General features: G+C 65.2%; 2 protein-coding genes across 3 annotated transcripts; one reads left to right on the top strand and one right to left on the bottom strand.

Moving 5' to 3' along the window:
* Positions 1-10,793: 10,793 nt before the first annotated feature.
* NDUFS6 (NADH:ubiquinone oxidoreductase subunit S6) lies at positions 10,794-18,370 on the bottom strand. 2 transcript variants are annotated; one of them, XM_062211889.1, is made up of 4 exons: positions 18,220-18,368; positions 17,943-17,996; positions 11,219-11,341; positions 10,794-10,920 (listed from the first exon to the last, which is right to left on the bottom strand). In XM_062211889.1, exons 1-4 carry the CDS (start codon positions 18,325-18,327, stop codon positions 10,855-10,857), a joined length of 351 nt encoding a protein of 116 aa, XP_062067873.1. In that variant the 5' UTR covers positions 18,328-18,368; the 3' UTR covers positions 10,794-10,854. The 2 variants fall into 2 exon arrangements, with proteins under 2 accessions (XP_062067873.1, XP_062067874.1); XM_062211890.1 differs by lacking the exon at positions 17,943-17,996 and having other exon boundaries at positions 18,220-18,370.
* Positions 18,371-18,466: 96 nt separating this feature from the next.
* MRPL36 (mitochondrial ribosomal protein L36) lies at positions 18,467-21,961 on the top strand. Its single transcript, XM_062211891.1, has 2 exons — positions 18,467-18,667; positions 19,492-21,961. Exons 1-2 carry the CDS (start codon positions 18,623-18,625, stop codon positions 19,747-19,749), a joined length of 303 nt encoding a protein of 100 aa, XP_062067875.1. The 5' UTR covers positions 18,467-18,622; the 3' UTR covers positions 19,750-21,961.
* Positions 21,962-25,449: the final 3,488 nt, after the last annotated feature.

Raw genomic sequence — 25,449 nt, 5'->3', positions numbered from 1 at the left:
CCTGGACAAACACTGGCTTCTCCGGCCACCGCCAGCACCGTCCGAGCCTCGGGCGTGGGGGGACCATGGGCTCCCGTGAGAGGGGCTGCTCCTGTGAGGATGGTCACCAGCCTGCGCCAGCCGCGGTGTCTGTCTGGAAGCCGCGCAGCGTGGTTGCTGCCCCGTGTCCTGCGGGGGTGTGAGCTCCGCCCGCACGCGGCCTCCTGTCCCCCCACCCCAGGTTCTCCCTCCTCCCGGGCCTGCATCTCCCTCCTACCCTGGCGTGGCCGCCGGCCAGGCTCTGCCCGCCTCCCCGTGTGCCCGTGGTGGCCAGGAGCAGCTGGGGCTGTGGGCGCCCGGCCCTGCCCCTGACCCCTATCTGCCCGGTGACAACACTCGCCTCTCAGCCTCTCCAGAGGTCGGGCGATAACCCGGCCCCAAGAGGCCTTATCTGTGCCCTTCCTCCCCTGCTGTCCCGAGAAAGGACGCAGTGGGCAGGGGCCTCCCAGACAGCCTGGAGAGCGGGGGCCCGGGAGGGGGGGCTGCCACAGGGCTGTGTACGCACTGCTCAGTCCCAGGACCACGCACCACCACCGTCGGAGCAGCTGCTGGCCTGGAGTCAGCCCGGAATCTGATGGGGTCCTCCTGGGAGTCCAGCGGCTGCAGGGGGACCCTGGACTCTGTGGACAACGTCCCCAGAGTGGTGGGGACATCAAGTGACAGCCACAGATGGGGTCCCCTGCAGTGGTGGCAGCACTGAGTGACACAGCCACAGGTCATCCCTGTCCCCAATGCCACCCGCAGGGCCCCGAGGGCCGGGGACATGGGTGCTCGCCCTGCAGCCTGGTCCTCCCCAGCAGGGCCGGCATGGACTCGCCTCCCCGGTACAGAGAGGGCCGAGCCCTGCACGCTGAGGGAGACCGGAAGGGCCCCACCTGGCCTCGGTCACCCAGCAACCAGACGCCGGCTCTGACCGGGTCTGGAGGCTGCAAGTACAAAGCCTGGGAGTTGGCAGGGCCGGGGAAGCCGAGCTCGGGCCCTGCCTCTGCACAGCCTCCTCCCCGTGTCCCTGTGCCCGCCCCCACCTGCCGGCCCGAGTGGGTTTAGGGCCGCGAACGGGGACGCCACTGAGTCTGCACCCGGCCAGCGCGGATCTGAACAGCGCCCCTCCCGGGTAAGGCACGGAAGCGCCATTCCGTGTGTCCCTCTCGGTCTTATTAGCACAGAGAACACTTTCCACTGGGAAATGCAGAATGGAACATTTCTGAGGGACGCAGGTGGACTTTGTCCCTCCCTTAGTTCTCTTCAGACTCACGGCGTCACAGTAACGGCCGTGCTAAGTCAGCGCGCCCGGCGATGCGCATCCAAGTTCCAGCTAGGGCGACAGACGAGCTTTGCTACCTGACCTGGGTCCCCCGGACACGCGGCCGTGTCGCTGAGAGCCTCAGGCTGTGTAGACTCTGGCACGCCAGGGGACCCTGCAGTGTGGAGCGACTTGCACACTCCTGCACACTTGGCCGTGGGAGGCAGCCGGGAGCCAAGCGGCACCCAGGTCTGGGACGTGCAGGGAACAGAGCTGCTCCTGCCTGGCTCAGGCTGCAGCGCTTCCATCCCGAGATGGGGAGGCCCAGGGGAAGTGTGAGGGCAGGGCCCTGGGCAGAAGGCAGGGGCCGGGAGGCCTGGGCCCCCCCACCCCTCCTGGAGACGGAGGGGGGCTCCCCCGCACCTCGGCCCGAGGGCCAGGGGTCACTGCCCGCTCTCCTGGCCACTTCGGGTGGATCTGGAGACCGCTGCTCTCTCCGGGGTCCGAGGGCAGGGAGGGAACTGTGCAGCCTTCTGCACCTTCGAGCCTGGGCCCACATCTCTGAGCAGGAAGCAGAAATGAGCCCCAGGCCCTGGGCTCTGAGCCACCTGCCGCAGGGGGGCCTCCCCGCCTCCCCCGCACTGGCCTCAGTGCCTGGCGCCTGAGGTCCATGGAGGAAGGCCGTGAGGACAGAGGGCCTGCAGGGGACAGGGTCGGGGAGGAACCCACGGGAAGACAGCCGGGGCACTGGCACCTGGCCTCCCGGCAGCCGTGGTGTGAAGACAGCCAGGAGCGGCGTCCACAGGCTGTGCCCCTGCGGGAGATCAGAGCCACAGAGCCCTCCTGGCCCAGGGCCGGACGGCCAAGGCCTTTAGACTGTCATCTGTCACCTCCTGCCCCTGGAAAGAATGCACCCTGGGGGAGGGGCTGGGGCCCGGCCCTCGGCGGGGGCTCGTCCATCACTTCTGTTTCTGCAGAGTAGGATCATCTGGCCACGCCCACACACGTGCCTGAGACCCTGAGCAAAGCAGTGTTGCCCGCACAGTGCTGAAACTGAGCTTCGGCCTCGGGGTCTTCATTTAAAAATAAGGGCAATTGCACGCGTTTATTTGAAAGGCAGAAGGAGAGAGAAACAGAGACAGAGACAGCTCTTCCATCCGCTGCTTCACTCCTCAAACGCCTGCAACTTCCAGGGCTGAGCCAGGCTGAGGCCAGGAGCCTGGAGCTCCAGCCGGGTCTCCCACGTGGGTGGCAGGGGCCCCGCACATCAGCAGGAGGCTGGGGGTGGACGTGGAGCCAGGACCTGAACCCAGGGCTCAGAAGATGACTTGTGTCTGCAGAGAGCCACGCCAGTGGCCGTGGAGGGCCACGTCAGAGCCATGCCACCAGCTGTGGAGGACCACGTCAGAGAAAGCCACACCACTGTCCGTGGAGGGCCACGCCAGAGAGAGCCACACCACCGGCTGTGGAGGGTCACGTCAGAGAGAGCCACATCAGTGGCCATGGAGGGCCACATCAGAGAGAGCCACACCACCGGCCGTGGAGGGCCACGCCAGAGAGAGCCACACCACCGGCCGTGGAGGGCCACATCAGAGAGAGCCACACCACCGGCCGTGGAGGGCCATGTCAGAGAGCCACACCAGTAGCTGTGGAGGACCACATCAGAGAGCCACACCAGCAGCCATGGAAGGCCACATCAGAGAGAGAGACACGCCATCAGCCGTGGAGGGCCACGTCAGAGAGAGCCACACCAGCGACCATGGAGGGCCACACCAGAGAGAGCCACACCAGCAGCCGTGGAGGGCCACATCAGAGAGAGCCACACCAGCGACCATGGAGGGCCACGTCAGAGAGCCACACCAGCAGCCGTGGAAGGCCACATCAGAGAGAGAGACACACCAGCAGCCGTGGAGGGCCACATCAGAGAGAGCCACACCAGCGACCATGGAGGGCCACGTCAGAGAGCCACACCAGCAGCTGTGGAAGGCCACATCAGAGAGAGAGACACGCCATCAGCCATGGAAGGCCACATCAGAGAGAGCCACACCACCGGCCGTGGAGGGCCACGTCAGAGAGCCATGCCACCGGCCGTGGAGGGCCACGTCAGAGAGCCACGCCACCGGCCATGGAGGGCCACGCCAGGAGCACCCCGGCTCTCCCACAGCCATCACCTCCCGCAGGAACTCCACACACAGCCCGGGGACGGCACAGCAAGGCTGAACACAAACTGCCACCAGGACAGAAACCCCTCCTCTTCCACGGAGCCCAGCGGTGGTTTGAAAGAGGTTTGCAGATAGCTCATTAGCTGGGAAAAAAATCTTACAAACAAAACGGATTCTTTTCATGTCGTTTCTGTACTTTATCTTTGGATGTGGCATTTCACCTGCGCTTGCAGGGAGCTCTCAGGGCACAGTTTCCATCTCGACGCTCTGGAACCTGTCATGAACGGGGAGCAGTGACACCGTGGCTCCGTGACATCATCGTTCAGCGACAGCCACATCCCCCGCCCGCTCTGGCCCGAGGACGCAGGCTGTGTGGCCAGGGCCGCCGTTCGCCGGGAGGGGCGGCTGAGCTGGGGGCTGAGCCGGCAGCTCAGCAGCCAGTGTCTGTACCCACGCCTCGTCGGGTCCCCGCTGTCCTGCCGACCACCTGGCCCTGGCTGGGAGCCCCCGAGTGGGCGCCGTCCTAGCAAACCCCAGCGCCCAGCTCTCACTTGTAATTACCTGGAGGGAGGCTTCAGCGCGTCAGCCCAGACCAATTACCTGAGCGCCTTACTTATTGCAAATGTGACCTTTTGTTAGGATTTGATTGTGCGTCCCCTGCTGTGAGAGGGGAGCCACTGGCTGCTCATTCCAGTCCCTCTGCAGGCTGCAGGCCAAGCAGGCGCCTGCCACCCAGGAGCGGGGAGGGCCGAGGTGCCCCCCACGAGGACGGGGCGGGGCCACCCTCAGCGTCCTGCAGGTGTCTGGGGGTGGCCGGTGGCCTGGGCCTGAGGCCCAGGGCTGCATTGGGACGGAGCTGTGGGTGGAACGTGAGGCCGGAGGCCATCAGGTGGGGCCGTGCGAGAGGCCAGGTGGGCATCACAGGCGCTCTGGGGCCACAAGGGGGCTGGGAGGCCTCACCCCCTTCAAACGCCCACTGAGGGGAATGCGAGCATGGCCGCGGGGTGGGGGGGAGATGTGGAGGGTCCCAACCCCCCGAAGGCTGAGGGCAGGGGGGCTCGGGGCCTGCTGGGCATCGGGTGCAGCAGGGAGTCCACGTCTCCGCCCTGTCCAGGCCACGTGGTGGTGACGGAAGCCTCTGGGGAGCAGAGGGGTGTGTCGGCCAGCAGAGGCCGGGCGGCGACCCCTCGGGGACTCCTCGTGGGTCTCTCCCTCCTCGCGTGCAGCCACGGCTCTCCCGAGCCTCCCCTGCTCATCCCTCTGTGTCTGGTCCTTCCCTTCCCACAGGCACAGCACTCGGCTGAAATCTTCCCACCTTGGCCACCTCTTCAAACACCCTGCCCTGACGCTCACATCCTGGGGGCCCAGTGCAGGCACTGACCGAGGTGACAGCGCCGCCGGCAGCCGCCCGCCTGCCCGGCGCGGCCAGGACTCACGGGAGGTGCCCACGGCCTGGGTGAGCAGGGCCCTTTCTGAATCATGACCCCGAAGCGGACGCCCTCTCGCCCATGCCCCACCCCGGCCTTGCCTACCATTTTGCAGGGGCTTTTCTAGAAAATCGGCTGAGCCCTGCGTGCGGGGGGAGACGAGGCTGTGTCCGGCCCGCAGACCCGGCCGCGAACTCGGGCTGCAGGGACTGTGGGCACCGCCCTGGCTCCCCCTGGTCAGGGCGCCTCTGCCCTTGGCCCTCATCCGCGTCCAGCAGACGCTGTCACTTGTGCCACCAGCACTGGCTGTCGTGTGCTACGCCAAGGGGCCAGCATGGCTGTGCACTCAGAAGGCTGGGCTCGGCCCGGTGGCCTGGTCCTGCCCTCAGGGGTGCAGCCACGCCCACCGAGAGGACTCCTGCTGCCCTCAGCCCTCACAGGTGCCGTCACCTGTCCCCCGGGTCTCCACCAGGCCCCCGGAAGGCCCAGCCCCGTGTCCTGGAAACTGGACTTCCTCCTTAAGGAAGCCCCCCCCCCCTTTTAACAGCTTCTTTTATTTTAAAATATTTATTTACGTGGAGTGTGACCAAGCAGAAGACAGAGGGGGATCTCCAAGTGCTGGCTTGCTCCTCCAACGGCCTCGACAGTGTGGCACTGAGCCAGGTGGGCCCGGAGCCTGGGACCCCATCCGGGTCTCCCTCACGGGGCGGCTGCTTTCCCAGGTGAGCAGCAGGGAGCTAGACCGGTATTCCAGTCTGGGATGCGGCACACAGACTCACGGGAACAACACACACGGGGCAGGGACACACAGAGACACGCAGAGTGACTCACGGAGGAGCGACAGGCTCTGAGGAGCACAGGGGGTGACAGGCACGCGCCACTAGGGACCAGCGCGGAGCAGGCCGGGACGCAGCCTGTCCCAGGGTCAGCTCCCGGCGCCAGGCCCGTGGCCACAGCGGGGAGGACGAGGGTGATGACCAGCTGAGCAGGGCAGCGGGAGTGGGGGGAGAGCCGAGGCAGGAGGCCCTGGGGGTCCCGGGGTGGGGAGCCGGTGTGGGGGTCTCCTGCTGCCCTGTCCAGCTCACCCACTGCCTCTCTGGAATGTTCCGTGGGCCTCGCTAATGCCCCAGCTGCATCGTTCAGACGACTCCCCCTTGAAGAGAGCACAGGGCGTGGCAGGCTGCGCCCCCACGCGGGCAGGCTGCGCCCCCACAACACAGGCTCCATTTGTTCAGGCGGGGGCACCGGCCACGGCGTCTAACAGATCAGATCAACGGCCGCTCCCCGGCTCTGGGCGCAGCAGCCCCCGTGGTGGGATGGCATGGACCAAGTGGACAGCGGCCCCGGCCACGGGGTCACTCCCGACAGTGTCCCTAGAAAGGGACAGGCGCGGTCCACACGGGCGCTCCTGGTGGACAGCTGCGGGCGGCTCCCGGGGCCTCTCCCGCCAACGTCCCACCAGGGCCTCAGGGAAAGTCCGTGGGAAAGCCGCGTTCCCGCGGGAGGGGAAGAGGGCGGCGGGGAGGCAGTCGGTGCGGGGCGGGGCGCGGCGCTCCCAGTGTGCAGGGTGACCGCAGCTCCCGGAGCGGATCTCCGTGGAGATGAGGCTGTCGGAGCGTTCTTGGGCTGCTCATTTGCATTTCACAGAGCCGTGTGCGTCCCCGGAATGACCGCCTGAGGTCCGGTTGCGCCCAAGTGCAGTGCGGAGCGCCTGCGTGTCCAGTCTGCCCCGCGGCAGTACCGACGCCGGCCTCTGGGGGGCGAGCGTGCGTAGGCCTGAAGGCCCGGCCGCAGGCCCGGGAGCGCCCCCTGGCGCGCGGGGCGTTGGCCTCGGCTCCGCAGCCAGGCGACCCTGAGTTCCAGTGGTCGCTGGGTGCGGGGAGCCCCCTCGGTCCCACGGGGCCAAGTCGTCCCCCAGCTGCGGGGTGCTCAGCGCCTAGCGCTGGGCTCTGGAGCCTTCTGCCCGCGGGAGGCGCTGCACCTGCCCTGGGCCAGATTTCAAAAGCTGCCGATCCCCAGGCACTGCCCAGAGGGGCCAGCTCTGCTGGGCCAGGCCGCGTGGGCCGTGCACTGCTGCCCCCAGTGGGCAGGCGATGGGCCCGGCGGGTCCCTGCCCGTACTGGGACCCCCGAGGGGCCGGTGCAAAAGGGGCGCAGGCCAGTGGGGCTGGGAGCTTCTGTGTTGTTTCCTCCCACTTCAGGTCAGACCCTGCCCAGCTGGCCTGACAGCCAGGTCCACAGGCCACCCCAGGGTGCCCCCCCAGCTCCCGCCTGGTCTCAGGTGAACCTCACACCCCGGCAGCTGCAGGGGGCTGAGGACCCCCACCCGCAGGCAAGTGGATGTGCGTGTTCAGCACCTTCCCTGCCCGCACTTAGGTTTCCTGCCGATCACGGCAACACGAGTGTCCAGCCCCAGTGACCCGTCCAGGGCAGAGAACGTTCTAGACTCGGGGGCTTCAGCCCCTGTCTCCTACAGCACAGCCAGAGCTGACACAGGGCTGCTCCCTGGGGCCCGGGCGATGGGTAGGGGCCACCCTGGGGTGTCCAGCCCCCGGGGCTGCCGCCACCTGGCCTTCTCCCTGACCCCTACACCTGGGGAGGGGAGCGCCTGTGTCTTCTGTGCCCAGTGCCCCAGCCCCACGTTAAACCAGGGAGGCTCCGGTCCAGCTCCCTCACCCCACGGCTCCGGGCCGACACCACGGGTTTCTTTCCATCCCCCCTCCCGCAGCGTCTCCCCACCCGCGGGTCCAGTTTGGGGGCCTCTGACCCCCATCCTGGAGCTCAGCACACACAGCAGGCACCCGGCACCCGGCCTGGTGAGGGTCTCTGGGGGTCCCGGGCTGCGGGCGCACCTCGCCATGCCCTCACGTTGCCCTCACTTTTTCTGAGGGACTCGGCCTCTCCGCCCCGTCCACTGTGGGCCTGAACCTCGCACAGCCGTCCAGTCCCGGAGAGGCCGAGAAGCCGCCCGCCGCCACACCACTGCAGCCCGGGCTCCCCAGGGACCCGGGCAGCCCTGCCGGAGGTCCCAGCAAAGACGTGGGCGGCTCTTCCCCTGGGAGAAGTGACTCCTGCAAGTGCTTGCGCCCTGGGCTGGGTTCTGGGCTCCGGACTTGGGCCTGGCCTCGCTGCGGCTGCTGTGGGCGTCTGGGGAGAGAACCCGCAGATGGAGACCTCTACCGTCTACCACCCATCTATCAAGTGTCTTTGTCACTCTTTCAAATGAATAAAAACGATTAAAATAAAATTAGGTGGCTTACAGATCCATTTTGTTAAAAAAAAAAAAAAGTTGATATAAAAAAGTATTTCGGGGCCCAGCGTCCCATATGGGTGCAGTTGAGTCCCGGCTGCTCCACTTCCGATCCAGCTCCCTGCTATGGCCTGGGAAAGCAGCAGAGGGCCCAAGTCCCTGCACACGCATGGGAGACCTGGAGGAAGCTCCTGGCTCTGGTCTGGCCCAGCTCTGGCTGTTGCAGCCGTGTGGGGAGTGAACCAGCGGATAAAAGACTTCTGTTTCTCCTCCTAACTCTGCCTCTCAAATAAATATTTAAAAAGAAAACATTTCCACATGTTCAGTGGGGTCATTTTCCTGGTATTTTGCTATGGTTAAAATGGTGTTGGGCCAGCACTGTGGCGCAGCAAGTTAAGCTGCCACCTGCAGTGCGGGCATCCCATACAGGCACCAGTTCAAGTCCCTGCTGCCCCCTCCAATCCTGCTCCCTGCACTTGCCTGGGAAGCAGCAGAAGAGGGCCCAAGTCATCAGGCCCCTCGCTGCACCCACAGGGGAGACCTGGAGGAAGCTCCTGGCTCCTGATCGGCACAGCTCCAGCAGCTGCGGCCATGTGGGGATCGAACCAGCGGATGAAGCCCTGTCTCTGCCTCTCTATAACTCTGCCTTTCAAATAAATTTTTTTTAAAAAATGGTGCTGACTGGGACCATTGTGACCTAGCAGATGGGACCTCTGCCTGCAGCACTGGCTTCCCATTAGATGCCAGTTCGAGTCCTGGCTGTGCCACTTCTGACCCAGCTCCTTGTTAATGGCCTGGGAAAGCAGCGGCAGATGGCCCAAGTGCTTGGTCCCTGCACGTGGGAGACCTGGAGGAAGCTCCTGGCTCCAGCCTGGCCTGTCCTGTTTGCTGTGACCATCTGGGGAGTGAACCAGCAGATGGGAGACCTCTCTCTGCCTTTTAAATAAATAATAAAAATGAGTCTTTATAAGAAATGGTGATAGAGTGAACACAGCAGTCTGCTCCCAAGGACCCAGCGCTCCTAAGAGGACACACCCGTTCTCCATTCCCAGAGGGCCGCTCGCTTCGGAAGGGAAGACAAGCTGAGTCAGAGTCGGCAGGTGGTGCCCTGGCTGCACGTCCCCCAGGGGAAGCCCGGGCCTCAGGAACAGGGCTGGAGGCAGAGGCCAGGGCAGTGGACAGCACCACACTTGCCAACAACTCGCAAGGAAGCCACACGGCCCCACGCAGCCCATGCCCGAGGCCAGGCTGAACCTCCGCCTTGCCCCGGGTCACGGGTGAGCCAGGCACAACTCCCGGCCCTCTGTCTTCTTCAGTTCTGTGCACTTCTGAGCCACGTCGGCTCCTGACGGGGTCGCTGGTGCACGGGGCCTACGCTCACCAGCGCCCCTTGGCTTGGAAGGCGCAGGCCCCTCGTCCGACCACAGGCCTGCCCCAGCTCTCCACGGGGACAGCACCAGCTCCCCCACCATGCGCCAGGGGCTGGGGCTCCTGTCCACCACAGCCGCCGCCAGGCCGGAAGCCGAGCTTAGCCTTTTTAGCCAGGACATGCCTCCTGTGTCCTCACCAGCGCGTTGGGACCTGGCTGTGCCCCGCGCCCGGAACGTTCCAGAGCCCAGACAATGCTCACTCCCCTCCCAGCCTCTGCCGCGCGCTTGCCTTCCGGAATCCCCACTCCCTCGCCCAGGCTCCTGGGCCATTCTTCCTTTCGCAATTTTTAAATTTATTTTCACTTTTTACTTGAAAGGCAGAGAGAGACAGACATTTCCACCCACCGGCTCACTCCCCAAACGCCTGCAACAGCCAGGGCTGGGCCAAGCTGAAGCCAGGAGCCTGGCGTGCTACCTGGGTCCCCCAAGTGCGCGGCAGGGGCCCAGATCCTTAGGCCACCCCTGCTCCCTCCCCGCCTGCGCGTCAGCAGGACCTGCAGTGAGCAGCAGAGCCAGGGGCTGCGGCCAGGCTCCCTGAGGAGGGACGTGGGTGCCCTGGGCAGGATCTCAACCGCTGCGCTGAACACCGGCCCGGCCCCGTGCCTCAGCCGTCTCACAGCACGCTGCCCCCAATTCGGCCAGCATGCGCCCTTTCAGCTTCAAACAGAAACCCAAGTTCTTGGTTTTTTGTTTTTTTTTGTTTTTGGTAAAAATTTTATTTATCTGAGAGGCAGAGTTACAGACAGAAAGAAGGGGAGACAGAGTGAGTGGTCTCCCATCTGCTGGCCCACTCCCCAAATGGCCACGAGAGCCGGAGCTGGGCCGACCCAAAGCCAGGAGCCAGGAGCTTCCCCAGACCCTCCACGCAGGTGCAGGGGCCCAGGCACCCAGGCCATGCCCACTGCCCCCCCCCCCCCCCCCCAGGCCACCAGGAGGGAGCTGGATTGGAAGAGAAGCGGCTGGGCCACCAACTGGTGCCCACGTGGATGCTGGCGCCGCAGGCAGAGGCCCAGCCGACCACGCTGCAGCACCGGCCCCAGCGCTTGGGCTTTAAGGCCGTGTAGTTCAACCTAAGCCAGGAAGGACCGAGTCTGACCTGGCTGGAGGCCCCTCCTGGTGCGGTCCGGCAATAAGCAAGCGCTCCCGCCCCCACCCAGGACACCCCCGCCCCGCAGGGGGACGACCTCCCGGTGTCTCCTCCTTGGCCAAGGCTCGCTCTGTGAAGCAGACACGGCACCCATCATGCGGACAGCGGCAGCTTTATTCAGACGGACACGACCCCGCTGCTCCGGCCCGGCTGCCGCCTAGTGCCGGTGCTGTCGGAACTGCAGCCCGCAGTAGCCGCACGTCCCGGTCTTCGTGTCTTTGTCCTGAGAAAATTCAAAAGGAACGCCCTCGCACTTCCACACTGCCCAGGCCCGACCTTCGGCCAGCACGGGTCAGGAGGTGACACGAGAGATGGCCGCGACCAGAAACACCGACACAGGGCGGTGGCCGCGGCCTCGCGTGGGGCCACCCTGACCCGGGGGCCTCGCCCAGCCTCGATGACAGCAGGGGGCACGGCAGGGGCTCAGAGGACACGCAGGGCCGGCATGGGAGAAGGGAAGCCCCGCCCACCCGCCAGCAGGGGTGGGAGAGGCAGGCAGGCGTGTGCAGGCGTGTGCTCACCAGGTTGATGTAGACCTTCGGGTGGCCGAGGGCCCCGCCCCCGCCGTCACAGGAGATCACGCGGCTCTCCACGCTGCTCACGGGCTGCTCCGCTATCAGGTCCACGGCAAAGTTCTCGTTCACCTGCACAAAGCCAGAGACGCTCAGACAATGCGAACAGCAGACCGCGTATGTGAACACCTCCCGCCCTCCCAGACGCAGGCACAGGGAGAGCCCGATGGGACGGGGACACAGTGCAGCGCTGCACCAGGACAGAGGCCGGCCCACAGGGACAGCGCCACAGTCAGCACAGTACACTCCTCCGGCCCCTTACAGAGTCGCGCTGAGCCAGGCACACGCGTGTCCTGAAACGCGCACTGAGCCAGGCACACGCGTGTCCTGAAACACGAGCGCGTGCACCCCCTGCACTAAGAACACGACCTCACGTAACCACGACAGCGAGGGCCTCAGAAAGCACCAGGAGAGAGCGGCCCCTCAGGTGACCCCCGGGAGGAAGGGGAGGGGTGCGGGTGAGGGCCACAGGACCCGCCACCCACCGCAGGTGCACGCTTCCGTCTGGACCCCGAGCGTGACTAAGTTTCAAACACACACAACCGACATCTGCCACCGCCCAGATGTTGTACCTGGGCAAGGACGCAGCATCTGGGGGTGAGGGCGACACGGAGCCATGTATCACGTCACCCTCACGGATCCAGACTCCAGCATGGCGCCAAAGACCTGCCGCACAGCCCCGGGCCAGCAGGGCAGAGCTGAGGCAGGCGCCTGCGCCCAGGTACCTGCAGGCGGCCACTGAGCACCCCCGCCCCGCCGGCAGCCCTGGCCTGTCTGCCAACACCATGACGGGACCCTGATTTAACGAGGGGCCACAGCCGCCCACAGCAGGACCCCACGTGGCCTCGGCACTGATGCGTGTAAACACCGTTAGCCCTGAATGTGCGCGTCTCCCATCCCCCACGGCCAGCAGCGCCCCTGTCCACCGTCAGTCTGTCCCGGGCACTCTGGGTATCAGCACAAGAGGCTCGTCTCAGCTGACAGCTCCTGCCCAGGGGCTCCCAGGAACGACCCCTTGTGTCCCTTGTGGCTCCGCTGGGCTGGGGCCCCAGCTGAGGCCAGCCGACCCCCAGGTGCCCACCTCCCCTCCCACCCAGACAGGCCTCCAGGAGAGCTGAGCACTTTACAAAGCTTCTCGGCCACAGACCCCGGCTGGCAGAGCTCCTCCAAGTCCCAGAAACACAGGCAGCGGCTGCTAGCAAGGAGGCCTCGGCGAAGCACAAGCGCCAGGCCCCAACCAGACAGTGTCTGCGCGGCCGGCAGGCAGCTCCCACCCCGCTCAGCCCTCCATGCAAATGAGCCGGCGTGTGCCCGTGACAACTGTCACCCAGGCCGCACTGGCAGACGCCTGACTGACGGAGCCTGCTCCTCGGGGCAGCCCTGACCTTCTGTGATTAGCGTCTGCGTGCCAGCCCTCAGCCCCATGGCAGGAATACAAAGGAGCCAGCGGCACGCTGCCGCCCACGACACCGGGACAGCGTGTGATGAGGAAACCACGAGGCAAGCCTGACAGCAGCCAGCCCCTCCCCCCGGACGCCACGCCCCCTCGTGCCGACAGTGGCTTCGTGGCCAACTGGGCCAGCAAACAGGGTCAGATTAATTTGTCAGGGTCCTGTCCCCGCTCTGACTCTCACGTTTGTGCCAAGTGACAGTCCGTGGGGCAAGCTTATTCGAGCTGAGATTAGATCTATTAGAAGAGGAAATCTACTGAAGATGAAACACGATCCTGTCAGACACAGGGGCTCCTGCAAACTCCAGTCCAGAACGAACCCAGGCGCAGTGAGCGGTTAACATAACACCGCCGTGTGTGTGTGTGCGCGCGTCTATGATTCTCCGGGGGCCGGCCGGCGCCGTGGTGGAGGGGGCTCAGCCTCCGCCTCCAGCACCAACTTCCCCATGGGCACCAGTTCACGTCCTGGCTGCTGCTCTTCTGACCCAGCAGTGGAAGATGCCCAGGCGCTGGGGCCGCTGCACCAGCGGGGAGATCTGGAAGAAGCTCCTGGCCCCTGGCTTCAGATCCACACAGCTCCGGCCATTGTGGCTATTTAGGGAGTAAACCACTGGATGGAGGACCTCACTCCCTGTCTCTCGCTCTCTCTATAATTCTACCTTTCAAATACGTAAATAAATCTTGAAAAAAAAAAAAAAAAGATTATTTCAATCACTCAAAAATCTAAGGTTGGGGCTGGGGCCGGCGCCATGGCTCACTTGGTTAATCCTCCGCCTGCGGCACCGGCGTCCCATATGGGGGCCAGTTCTGTCCAGGTTGCTCCTCTTCCAGTCCAGCTCTCTGCTGTGGCCCGGGAAGGCAGTGGAGGATGGCCCAAGTGCTTGGGCCTCTGCACCCGGCTCCTGGCTTTGGATCAGCACAGTGCCGACCGTGGTGGCCATTTGGGGAGTGAGCCAGCAGAAGAAAGACCTTTCTCTCTGTCTCCCTCTCTCACTGTCTATAACTCTAACTGAGAAAGACAGGAAGACAGGAAGACAGACAGACAGACAGAAAGAGAAAAATTTTTAAAAATCTAAGGTTCCCACCAAGTTAATTTTTAAACTTAAGCACATTTGTAGAAAATGCTCAAAACCAATCACTGGGCTGGCTGTCCTCCACGTCCAAACAGGGAGCAAGCCCGAGGAGGCTCCGAGGGGCAGCTCCACAGGCCTGGCCTGGCTCCCCCGCAGGCTGGGCTAGGGCGCCTCCTCCCTCTCGACCACGGGTCCCGACTCCACCACATGCACCACCTGGCCCCAAGTTGGCCCCACCTCCCCGCACGCCAGCCTCCCCCCAGCCAGCTGCTTCTGTTTCTGCTCCTGCTTTCAGCTCCGCCTCCAGGTGACCACACCTGCTCCCCGCCATCCTTGGTGCTGGGGTGGTGGCTGCTGGTGCACCTGGGGACCCCCGCACTCCTTCGGCTGCTGTCCTGTCCTGCCCACGCTGCATGTGTGTGCAGGTGTCCCCCACGGTAACCACACGACCCCACACCGAGCGCCACCGCACAGCACTGAGGCCCCGGCCTGAGCATGGAGCCCCCGCCCTACCCGAGAGCGCTCAGCCCACGGCAAACAAGGAGGGGGACACCAGCCAGGAGAGCCACAGAGGGCCACCTGTGCGCCATGGTCCCCTCCTGGACGGGCTGGAAGCCATATTTCCTGTCCATTTTCCCTTCACTGTGGGGAAAAATTCACATCAGGGAAGATTACTGCTGAGGCCAGCACTGTGGCGTAACGGGTAAGCCACTGCCTGTGACGCCAGCACTCCACTGGTTCAAGTCCCGGCTGCTCCACTTCCAATCCAGCTCCCTGCTATGGCCTGGGAAAGCAGTAGAAGATGGCCCAAGTGCTTGGGTCCCTGCACCTGCGTAGGAGACCCAGAAGAAGCTCCTGGCTCCTGGCTCCAGCCTGGCCCAGCACTGACCACTGCAGCCACTGGGAATCACCCAGTGGATGGAAGACCCCTCTCTGTCTCTCCCTTTCAAAACAAACAAGTCTTAAAGAAATAGATTTACCACCTCCACCATTTCTTAAAGTGCAGATCGGTGGCACTCAGCACATTGCAACCCTGTGCTCCGTGACCAGCACCGTGGCCAGAACTTTCTCTCCCTCCCAAACAGGAACTCCGTGCCCCCGGCCCCTGGGGCTCGGAGGAGTGGAATCGGGAGGAGTGGGTCCCACGAAGCCCCCGCCCCGGTGTCAGAATTCCTCTCAGCATCGCTTCAGCGACAGCTCTGAGGGGGCCCACAAGGAAGGGGCCTCCTGCGGCTTCACAGGCAGAGACCGGGCGGCCCACGGTGCCGGCTCCTGGCGAGGCCAGACGAGCAGAGGGCGAGCCAGGGAGCAGAGGGAGCTAGGCTGCACTGGGTTCAGGCAGCCAGGCGTCCAGCGAGGGCCGCCCCAGAAGCCGAGATCAGATCTGCACCCTCACCACACTGCAGGCTTTGGAGCATGACCCCCGACCCCGCGGGGAGCAGGTCAGCGTGCCGCCTGTACACAGGGGCCCTGGGCGCTTCCACAGGCGGCTCTTGTGAACGGCGCAGCTGTGATCTGAGGTGGAGAGACCCCAGGTCCAGCTCTGCCAGGGGTGGCTGGAGGTGGGCGGACAGCACACGCACTGCACCGTCCCCACACACTTGCTGGGCCTGGGGGCCGGGCTGTGGTCCTCTCCCGAGCACACAGTAGCGCTCACCCAGGACACTTCCCCACACAGCAGTGGGGGCGGGGCGCCTCACCAGCGGGCGTCTGCACCCCGAACAAGGTCCTCCCCCCCCCCACAGGCCCCAGAGCATCAAACACCTCCTGTACGGGAAGTCGTAGCCACGCACAGAACACGTATCCCGTGTGCTGTACACGTGGAGTGACGGCGCTCAGGATGCTGGCCGGCGCACAGCTCAACAGCCGTGGCGGGCACTGGGCGGGAGCCGCCGGCCTGCGTGCACACGGCCGCCTTCCGTCCCAGGCCAGCCTCCCGCAGTGCCCTCCACTGTGCCAACCAGAAGTCACACACCCTTCTCAGGGACGGAGCCAAGCTGGGGGCTGGGGTCAGCTCACCCCAACACCAGTGAGGGCTTCAGGGCCAACCTGCTCGACCTGGCGTCCGAGCCAGGATACTGAAACGGGGAAGCGCCGAGCCAACCGCCTCTCCGCCTGGTGGCTGGACCCAACGAGAGAACTTGACCTTCACCAAGCCCGAGCCAAGTGTGCTCAAAGCCGGCCCCACCCCAAAGCTGTGCACCATCTGCTGCGTGTGGAAGACGCCACTGTAGGGGGTACAAGTGCACCGACACCCCCACAGTAAACCAGAGCCGGCACCCCCGTCACTGCGCCCGCTGGGTCCCGGCTGCTCCCTGCTAACGAGCCTGGGAGAGCAGGGGAACACGGCCCAAGCCTGTGGGCCCCTGCACCCACACGAGAGCCGGACGGAGCTCCTTGCTCCTGGATTCCACCGAGAGCAGACTGGGCTGTAGGTGCCTCTCGGAGAAAGAAGAATGTGTGTGTGTGTATGTGTGTGTGTGTCCCTCACCGTGCCTTTCTAAAAAAGGAGAGAAAGGAGAGTGTCTGAGGAATCGCCACACCCGCCTCACTGGACACCCTGCGGTCTCACTGGACAGCCCGCGGTGTCACTGGACGGCCCGCACTGGACACCCTGCGATCTCACTGGACAGCCCGCGGTGTCACTGGACGGCCCGCGGTCTCACTGGACACCCTGCGGTCTCACTGGACACCCTGCAGTCTCACTGGATGGCCCGCACTGGACACCCTGCGGTCTCACTGGACACCCTGCGGTCTCACTGCATGGCCCGCGGTCTCACTGGACGGCCCGCACTGGACACCCTGCGGTCTCACTGGACACCCTGCGGTCTCACTGGACACCCTGCAGTCTCACTGGACAACCCGCGGTGTCACTGGACGGCCCGCGGTGTCACTGGACGGCCCGCAGTCTCACTGGACGGCCCGCACTGGACACCCTGCAGTCTCACTGGACGGCCCGCACTGGACACCCTGCGGTCTCACTGGACACCCTGCGGTCTCACTGCACAGCCCGCGGTCTCACTGCACGGCCCGCGGTCTCACTGGACGGCCCGCAGTCTCACTGGACGGCCCGCAGTCTCACTGGATGGCTCGCGGTCTCACTGGACGGCCCGCGGTCTCACGGATGCACACAATGAGAAGCCACGTGGTCCCCCCCCTCACCAGCGGTCACCCTGTGGCGATGGCACATCAAGGCCATCAGACCGGAAAGTCTACACAGCATCCACTCCAGCAGAGCGTACCCTCCTGGGGGCCCCCACTGACCCTGGACCTGGCCTCAGGACCCCTGTGAACCCAGCAGAACTTCTGATCCTCAAGACGTCCTGGGAGTAGGAGGAGAAGGTCCGATCCGGGGAGGTGGCTACAGCGAGAGCCAGCGGCCTGGCCAGCACGGGGAGGGGGGGGCCTGCAGTCGCTGGAGGACAGGACAAGGCCGGACACCGCGGAGCCGCCAGGGACCAGGTGGAGACGGGAAGCACTCCCGTGGGAGACCCCCGCGCGCCCGCACTGAGCCCCTCACAGGGTGAGGCGGGCACCCTCACTCCGCGAAGACGGACTCATGGCCACTCTGAGGCCCGGCAGGAACACGCCTAGGGGCCGGTGCTGCGGTGCAGCCGCGGAGCCACTGTCCCCTGCGCCCACAGGGGAGGCCCGGAAGGAGCTCCTGGCTTTGCCTGGCCCAGCCCGGCCATTGCAGCCAGCCGGGCAGTGAGCCAGGGGAGGGAAGACCTCTCTGTCTCTCCCTAACTCTTCGAAAGAAGAAAATCTTAAAAAAAAAAAAAAAAAAAAAAAAAACAGTAATTTTTAAAAGTCGGTGGGATTTACATTCCGGGGGGAAGGGGGCGGGGGCGGGGCAGAAATAAAAACAAAGTCGCCCAGGCCGGTTCCGACCAGAAACAGGTGCAAAGCGCCGTCTAACCGAGGGGCGGCTGTCACGGCGCGGGGAGAACTTGTTTAAACCCTGACTCCGCGCGCGCCCTGCCCAGGTCTATGCGCACCCGGGGTACCGGGGTGGAGCGCGAGCCCGAACGTGAACTCCACGCGTGCGCGCCCGTCCGGGGGCGGCTCTGCACCTGCGGCCCCGCGGGCGGCGGACCCCTGGCCCCAGCCGGGGCGTCGTAACCTCCCCCAGCGCAGGTCTCCCACTCACCTCCTTCTGACGGCCGACAAACCGCACTCTCCTGTAGTCTTTGTCATCGTAAACCTGCAAGAACAGGACGCAGGCCCCGCGCACTCACGGCCCCGGCCGACAGCCCGCGGGGCCGAAGCCGCACAGGAGCCGCTCCTCCCCTGCGCGTCCTGGCGGTGCGGCTGCCGGGCCCAACACCGCGCCACCTCCCCGCGACCCGCGCCGGGCGGCGCCCCAGACCCTGCCCCGCCAGCCCTGACCACCGACCGCGCCCGGCCCGCGACCCCTAAGCGGCTACCTGGCCGGTGTGCGTGACCTTCTCTCCCGTGCTCGAGACTCGCACCCCGAGCCCCCGTGCGCCCCGGGGCGAGAGCAGCAGCCGGCGGAAGGTCAACGCCGCCGCCATCTTTCCGGCTGACCCTTGACCCGGCGCGCCGGCTCGCCGAGCGCCGACGCATGCGTACGGATCCCGGGACTTTTTTCGCCCTAGGGAGGCGGGCACGGGGGCGGGGCGAGTGCTGCGCCTGCGTAGTGCGGGAGGGCCTGGCCGGCGGCTCCTGCAGCCGGGACCCCGGTGCTGGCTGACAGCTGGGCCTGGGGCCGCTCGGTGGTCCCTGCCCGGGGGGAGGGCGGAGCAGGCTGCCGACTGCAGCGGCGCTGTCCACGTTCTGCTCACCGATCAGCATGAGCCTGAGTATCAGATGTCCCTCCCGGGCGAAGGGGCCGATTGCTTATCAGAACTGCAGGTGCGGTGCACGCGCGCCGCGGCCAGCCGCCGGCCAAGGCGGTGTATTCTGCCTGCACGGGTCCCTCTGGGGTCGATCCCGGCCTGCAAACCTGGGGTCCCCTTCTCAGGACCCTCCCGAGGCCGGAGCCGGCCCGGCCAGGAGGGACAGGGCCGAGCCGGGGCCGGGGTCACCGAGGTGACCAGCGCAGCCCCTCGCCGCCAGGCGCGCTGCCCTAAGAACAGAGGGCTCAGCCATGTGACGGGGGAGATAAGAAGCCTGCAGACCCCGACGGGTGCCCACCGCGCGTGGCGGTCGGCGGCGACGGACCGGGGCTGGCGAGGCTCGGGCCCGCGTTCCCGGGAGGGCGGCTCTCGGCGGTGGGCGCACGGTGCTGGCCGTGGGAGCAGCCGTCGGCCCGGACGTCCTCTTCGACACACGGGGCCTCGCCACGCCCGGCCGTGGGCTCGGTGGTTGTCCGCGTTTCCCACGTGTACAGCTCCGCTCGGAAAGTGCCAGGCCCCAACGTGACCTTGAAGCGGACGCCCGCCCGAGCGCGCATGCGCCTCTGGCTTGGCGCGGCCCGGGGAACCACGTGACTCGCCGCCATCTTCCTTCCTGGCGGCGGTGTTCCGCTCCCCACTGCGCAGGCGCGGGCCGGCTGCTAGGCGTGCGGACCGCTTCTCTCCAGGTCAGAGTGTAGGGGTGCGCGGGGTCCTGGGGCGTTGGCTCGCGGAGGGGCGCCGCCGGCCGGGGAGGAGCAGCGCTGGCTGCGGCTGGGGCGGTCCCGAGGGTGGGCCCGGGGCGGACGGAGGAGCCGCCGTGACCCCGCGTTCTCCCCGCAGGTCGCCCGCGGCATGGCCGCCGCGCTCGTGAGGACCCTGGCGGCCGCGGCCCTGCGCCCCCTGCTGCAGCCGCGCGGCCCGTGCGCCGGCCTGCTGGGCCCCCTGCGCGCCGCGCTGCCCGCGCCGCCGCCCGCGCTGGGCTTCAAGACCAAGGGCGTGCTGCGCCGGCGCTGCCGGGACTGCCGCCTGGTGAAGCGGCGCGGCCGCTGGTTCGTGTACTGCGAGAGCAACCCGCGCCACAAGCAGCGGCAGATGTAGGCCGCCCGCGGTGCGCCGGTCAGCCGGCCCGGGAGACCCCTCTGCGCGCCCTAGGGTGGGTGCCGGGCTCCGGCCCCCGCGGGCGCGTTCGGTGGGAGAGGCCGTGGGCAGCCAGTGACCCCCCGGGCCTCGGGCTGACCTGGTGCTCCGCGGTGGGCCGGCCGGCGCTGTGCTTCCCGCCACGCCGGCCTCCCACGTGGGCGCCGCTCCTGGGACAGCCCGGGCCCCTGCACCTGTGTGGGAGACCGCGAAGAAGCTCCCGGCTCCTGGCCCTGCAGCCAGCTGGAGGTGACCCAGCGGATGGAAGATCTCTCTCTAACAGCGCCTTAAAAAAAAAAACCAGCGTGGAGGACGGGTGCGAGGGCACGCACCGCAGCTGGGGCCCAGCACCAGCACCAGCACAGCCTGGGACGCGGGTACAGGGCAGGGGCCCCACCGCGACGCGGCCTCTGCGAGTGCAGGCACCAGGACTGAGGGCCGTGCCGGGGCCACGGTGCCCTCCCCGTCAGGACAGCCAACCCGGGGCCCACTGCCCGCCGTGGACGGGGGTGGATGTGCCGCCCTGGGGCTCTGGGGCAGGGACGTCCCCCGTGCGGTGCGGCCTGCGCGCCATGCGGTCTGCCAGAATCCCCAGTAAAGTTGTTTCCCTAAAGCAGCGTGGACGGCGTCGTTCTCTAAGCTGAAGCCCAGGTCACCGGGGCAGTGGAGGGCCTGGGGAGGGGAGCGTTTACCCCCGCTCACGACTGGGGAGGCTTTGGGAGGGGCCTGGCCGGGCGGCTGTGAGCCACGGGCCGCCCCGCGGGAAGTCTGCAGGGGCTCCAGTCCGGTGTCTGCTGGCTGCGAGGTTCCACGTCCTGTAGAGGCCTGGGCTGCCCACAGCAGGTGTGTGCTGGAGGGAGGCCGGGACTGGCCACTCCCGAGGACAGCCGGGCAAACTGGCCAGCCCGCGAGCTCCCCGCCGGCCTCGGTGAACCCCACACCCCAGGGGGCTCCATCTTCTGCCTCCTGCGGCTGGTAGGCCCGGTGCTGAGGTGAAGTGGTCAGTGACGCCCAGCTGCGCTCAGAGACAGCCGCTGGGGCAGCGCCACGGGACCAGAGGTGGACGAGAGGCACCGACAGCCACACTCCCTGCAGCTGGGCCTGGCTCTGTCCAGTGCTCCACGTTAGGCCTCAGCCAGCCCCGCAGGGTCCCTCCACGAAGCCAGGGAGCTGGGGGCCGTGGTTGGGAAGTGGGACCCTGGGAGGCACGGGGACACAGGCCTTGTCCATGGTGTCCTTGTGTGAGAGGACGAGGAAGGCGGCGGCCACTGATCTCCAGGAAGCGCCCTCGGCGGACCCTGAGCCTGCCCGTGTGGCCTCTGCGCAGCGAGCCGGGGAGGCAGGGTCCCCGCCGGGCAGCTTGAGTCCCTGCTCGCTCCCAGGCTGCCGGCCTGGGATCTCAGGTCACGGCCCATGTGCCGCCCCCAAGTGCCAGTGTGCAGGTGGCCAGCGTTACGGCCCCAGATTCCAGCACAGAAAACCATGGGGTGGGGGGAGCCCAGCGCCATCTCTGAATGACAGACGTCCTGGAGGACAGCCCCGCCCCTTCGCTGGTCTTCAGGCTCCACGCCCACAGAGGCCGGCCCCGCTGCTGGGATCCTCCTGGGGGTCCGTGAGGGCCCTTCCTGTCCTGGGACTGGACTCAGCCACGACCTGTCTCCTGCCGTCTTGGACACTGCACGTGTCAGCGAACACGGAGAGGTTGAGATTACAAGTCCTAAGCACCACAGGCCAGGAGCATACAACACTGAACGTTTAATCTGACAGAAGGTACTTGTAGCTGCAAACACTGTTGCCATGATTCAGTAACTGAGTGGAGAGATGCAGGATGTGAGGTGACTGCAAGGCTTGGTGACACTGGTAGATGCCGTGGTGTAGCAGGCAAAGTGGCCACGTGCAGCGTCGGCATCCCACGTGGGCGCAGGTTCGAGTCCCAGCTGCTCTTTCGATCCAGCTCTCTGCTATGGTCTGGGAAAGCAGTGGAAGATGGCCCAGGTCCTTGGGCCCTGCACTAATGTGGGAGACCCGGAGGAAGCTCCTGGCTCCTGGCTCCTGATTGGTGCTGTTCTGGCTTTTGTAGCCAGCGGATGGAAGACCTCCCTCTCTCTCTCTCTCTCCCTCTCTCTCCCCCTTTCTCTCTCTCCCTCTGCTTCTCCTCTCTGTAATTCTCACTTTCAAGTAAATAAAGAATCTTTTAAAAATATGTCAATTCTCTCCGAATGGTCCATAGATTCATGGAACCCCAGATAAACCACAGAAGGGGTTTTTATATGAAACGTCGTGGTTATTCAAAACCTTCTCTGGGGAAGAAAGGAGGTGGGGTGACCAGAACACTGAGGGTTCACACTACGTGATGTCAACAAAGCTGCAGGCCCCGAACTGTACACCAGGGCCCTGGGGTCCACACACAGGCCCCACAGTGTACACCAGGGCCCTGGGGTCCACACACAGGCCCCAGACTGTACACCAGGGCCCTGGGGTCCACACACAGGCCCCAGACTGTACACCAGGACCTGGGGTCCACACACAGGCCCCAGACTGTACACCAGGGCCCTGGGGTCCACACACAGGCCCCACAGTGTACACCGGGGCCCTGGGGTCCACACACAGGCCCCAGACTGTACACCAGGGCCCTGGGGTCCACACACAGGCCCCAGACTGTACACCAGGGCCCTGGGGTCCACACACAGGCCCCAGACTGTACACCAGGGCCCTGGGGTCCACACACAGGCCCCAGACTGTACACCAGGGCCCTGGGGTCCACACACAGGCCCCAGACTGTACACCAGGACCTGGGGTCCACACACAGGCCCCACAGTGTACACCAGGACCTGGGGTCCACACACAGGCCCCAGACTGTACACCAGGGCCCTGGGGTCCACACACAGGCCCCAGACTGTACACCAGGACCTGGGGTCCACACACAGGCCCCAGACTGTACACCAGGACCTGGGGTCCACACACAGGCCCCAGACTGTACACCAGGGCCCTGGGGTCCACACACGCCCCACAGTGTCCACCAGGGCCCTGGGGTCCACACACAGGCCCCACAGTGTCCACCAGGGCCCTGGGGTCCACACACAGGCCCCACAGTGTCCACCAGGGCCCTGGGCCTCACACACAGGCCCCAGACAGTGTACACCAGGACCTGGGGTCCACACACAGGCCCCAGACTGTACACCAGGGCCCTGGGGTCCACACACAGGCCCCAGACTGTACACCAGGGCCCTGGGGTCCACACACAGGCCCCAGACTGTACACCAGGGCCCTGGGGTCCACACACAGGCCCCAGACAGTGTACACCAGGGCCCTGGGGTCCACACACAGGCCCCAGACTGTACACCAGGGCCCTGGGGTCCACACACAGGCCCCAGACTGTACACCAGGGCCCTGGGGTCCACACACAGGCCCCAGACTGTACACCAGGACCTGGGGTCCACACACAGGCCCCAGACTGTACACCAGGGCCCTGGGGTCCACACACGCCCCACAGTGTCCACCAGGGCCCTGGGGTCCACACACAGGCCCCACAGTGTCCACCAGGGCCCTGGGGTCCACACACAGGCCCCACAGTGTCCACCAGGGCCCTGGGGTCCACACACAGGCCCCACAGTGTCCACCAGGGCCCTGGGCCTCACACACAGGCCCCAGACAGTGTACACCAGGGTCCACACACAGGCCCCTCGTGTGTGTGCAAAGCACGTTCAGGGCAGACTTACAGGCATTGCCACCAAGAAAGGGTGGGCCACCCCCATGGGACCCTGGGAAAATGGAGTTCCCTTGTGTGACCAATGCCATGGTGACTGCGGTCTTGCCCACTCCGTTCTCTCTCAGGGGGATGCCGACCACCGTCAGCCTGACCGGTGCCACTCTGCAGCCGTGGGCTTCACCCACGGACCGAGCCGGCCCAGGGAGCTGCCCTGAGAACAGGAGAGGAGTGCTGTGGTGAGTCCAGCGCCTGCCCCCATGTGCTGTGTCAAACATAACCTCCCGCCTCTGTGGCCGCCCCACACCGAACAGCCCTGCAGCCTCGCGGGGACCACCGTCCACTCTGGTCTGACCCTGGTGTCAGGGCCATGATAAACGTTTAGTCTTTTCTTTAAAAATGCTCATTGGGGCCGGTGCTGTGGCATAGTGGGTAAAGCAGCTATCTGCAGTGCCGGCATCCCATATGGACGCCAGTTCGTGTCCCCGCTGCTCCACTTCCAATCCAGCTCTCTGCTATGACCTGGGAAAGCAGTGGAGGATGGCCCAAGTGCTTGGGCCCCTGCACCCGCGGGGGAGACCCGGAAGAAGCTCCTGGCTCCTGGCTTCAGATCAGCTCAGCTTTGGCCATTGCAGCCATTTGGGGAGTGAACCAGCGGATGGAAGAGCTCTCTCTGCCTCTCTCTAACTCTGCCTGTTAAATAAATAAATAAATCTTTTTAAAAATGCTAATTTATTTTTACTTATTTTTTCTTGAGATTATTCCTTTGAAAGAGTTACAGAGAAAGAGAGAGAGGAAGAGACAGAGGGAGAGACCTCCCATCTGCTGATTCTCTCAAATGGCTGCAATGGCCCAAGGAGCTGGGCCACCCTCTACTGCTTTCCCAGGCCATCAGCGGGGAGCTGGATCGGAAGAGGAGCAGCCAGGACTTGAACCGGCGCCCATGTGGGATGCCGGCGTCACAGGCAGCGGTTTTACCCACTAGGCCACAGCGCCAGCCCCTATTTTTACTGCCTTCAAAGGCAGCGTGACAGAGAGGTGGGGGTGGGGGACAGACCGTCCGTCAGCCGTCCACTGCCCAGTGACAACACGGAGCCTCCGCCTTCATCCCCAGCCTCGGGATTTCTTCTAGGGCATGACACGCTCCGTCAGCAGGCAAGCTGACACCTTGGCCACGCGTGAAGATGAACTGCACATGGATAACGGGCCCAGATGGAGGACACAATACTCGAAGAAATTCTTGGAGAAGACACGGGAGGGGGTCTTGTGACCTTGGCTATGGGAATGTTTTAGATGTAAACCCAAAGCACAGCCATGAAAGAGAGCACGGCCCAATTAGACTGCGTAAGAATCCCTACCTTCTGCGCTTCAGGAAGGGCGAACCCGAAAGCAAGAGGCAACCCTGGAGGCCACATTTCTGACAGAGGAGCAGATATAGCAAATATAAAGAAATCCCAAAACGCAGTCATCAGAAGGCAACTTCAGACAGAAGACTGGCGAGGTATTCACGCCACGAAATACACGGTGGCGGATGAACACACATCACAGGTGCGCAGGTGTGGGCTTCAGGGAAAAGCGACATAACCACTGGCAAAGCTAAGTGTGTGTCAGGTGTCTGATGGTGCTACTCAAATCCCTTTCAGCTCTGGCCTAAGTTAAGAGACAAAAGATGGATGGTGGGTCTGCATTGTGGCTTAGTGGGCAAGACCGCTGCCCACAGTGCCAGCACCCTCGTGGGTGTCAGTTCAAGTCCCGGCTGCTCCACTTCGGATCCAGCTCTGTGCTCGTGCCTGCGCAAAAGCAGCAGAAGACGGCCCACGGGCTTGGGCGCCTGCACCCACAAGGAAGAGGGCTCAAGGGAGACCCGGAACAAGCTCCTGGCCTCTGGCTTTGGCCTGGCCCAGCTCCTGCCGTGGCAGCCATCTGGGGAGTGAATCAGTGCATGGAAGATCTCT

Source organism: Lepus europaeus, chromosome 15, assembly GCF_033115175.1.
Source record: "Lepus europaeus isolate LE1 chromosome 15, mLepTim1.pri, whole genome shotgun sequence".
Classification (NCBI taxonomy): Eukaryota; Metazoa; Chordata; class Mammalia; order Lagomorpha; family Leporidae; genus Lepus; species Lepus europaeus.
Note: the sequence above shows the minus strand (reverse complement) of the source record. Positions and strands in the feature narration are given on the sequence as shown.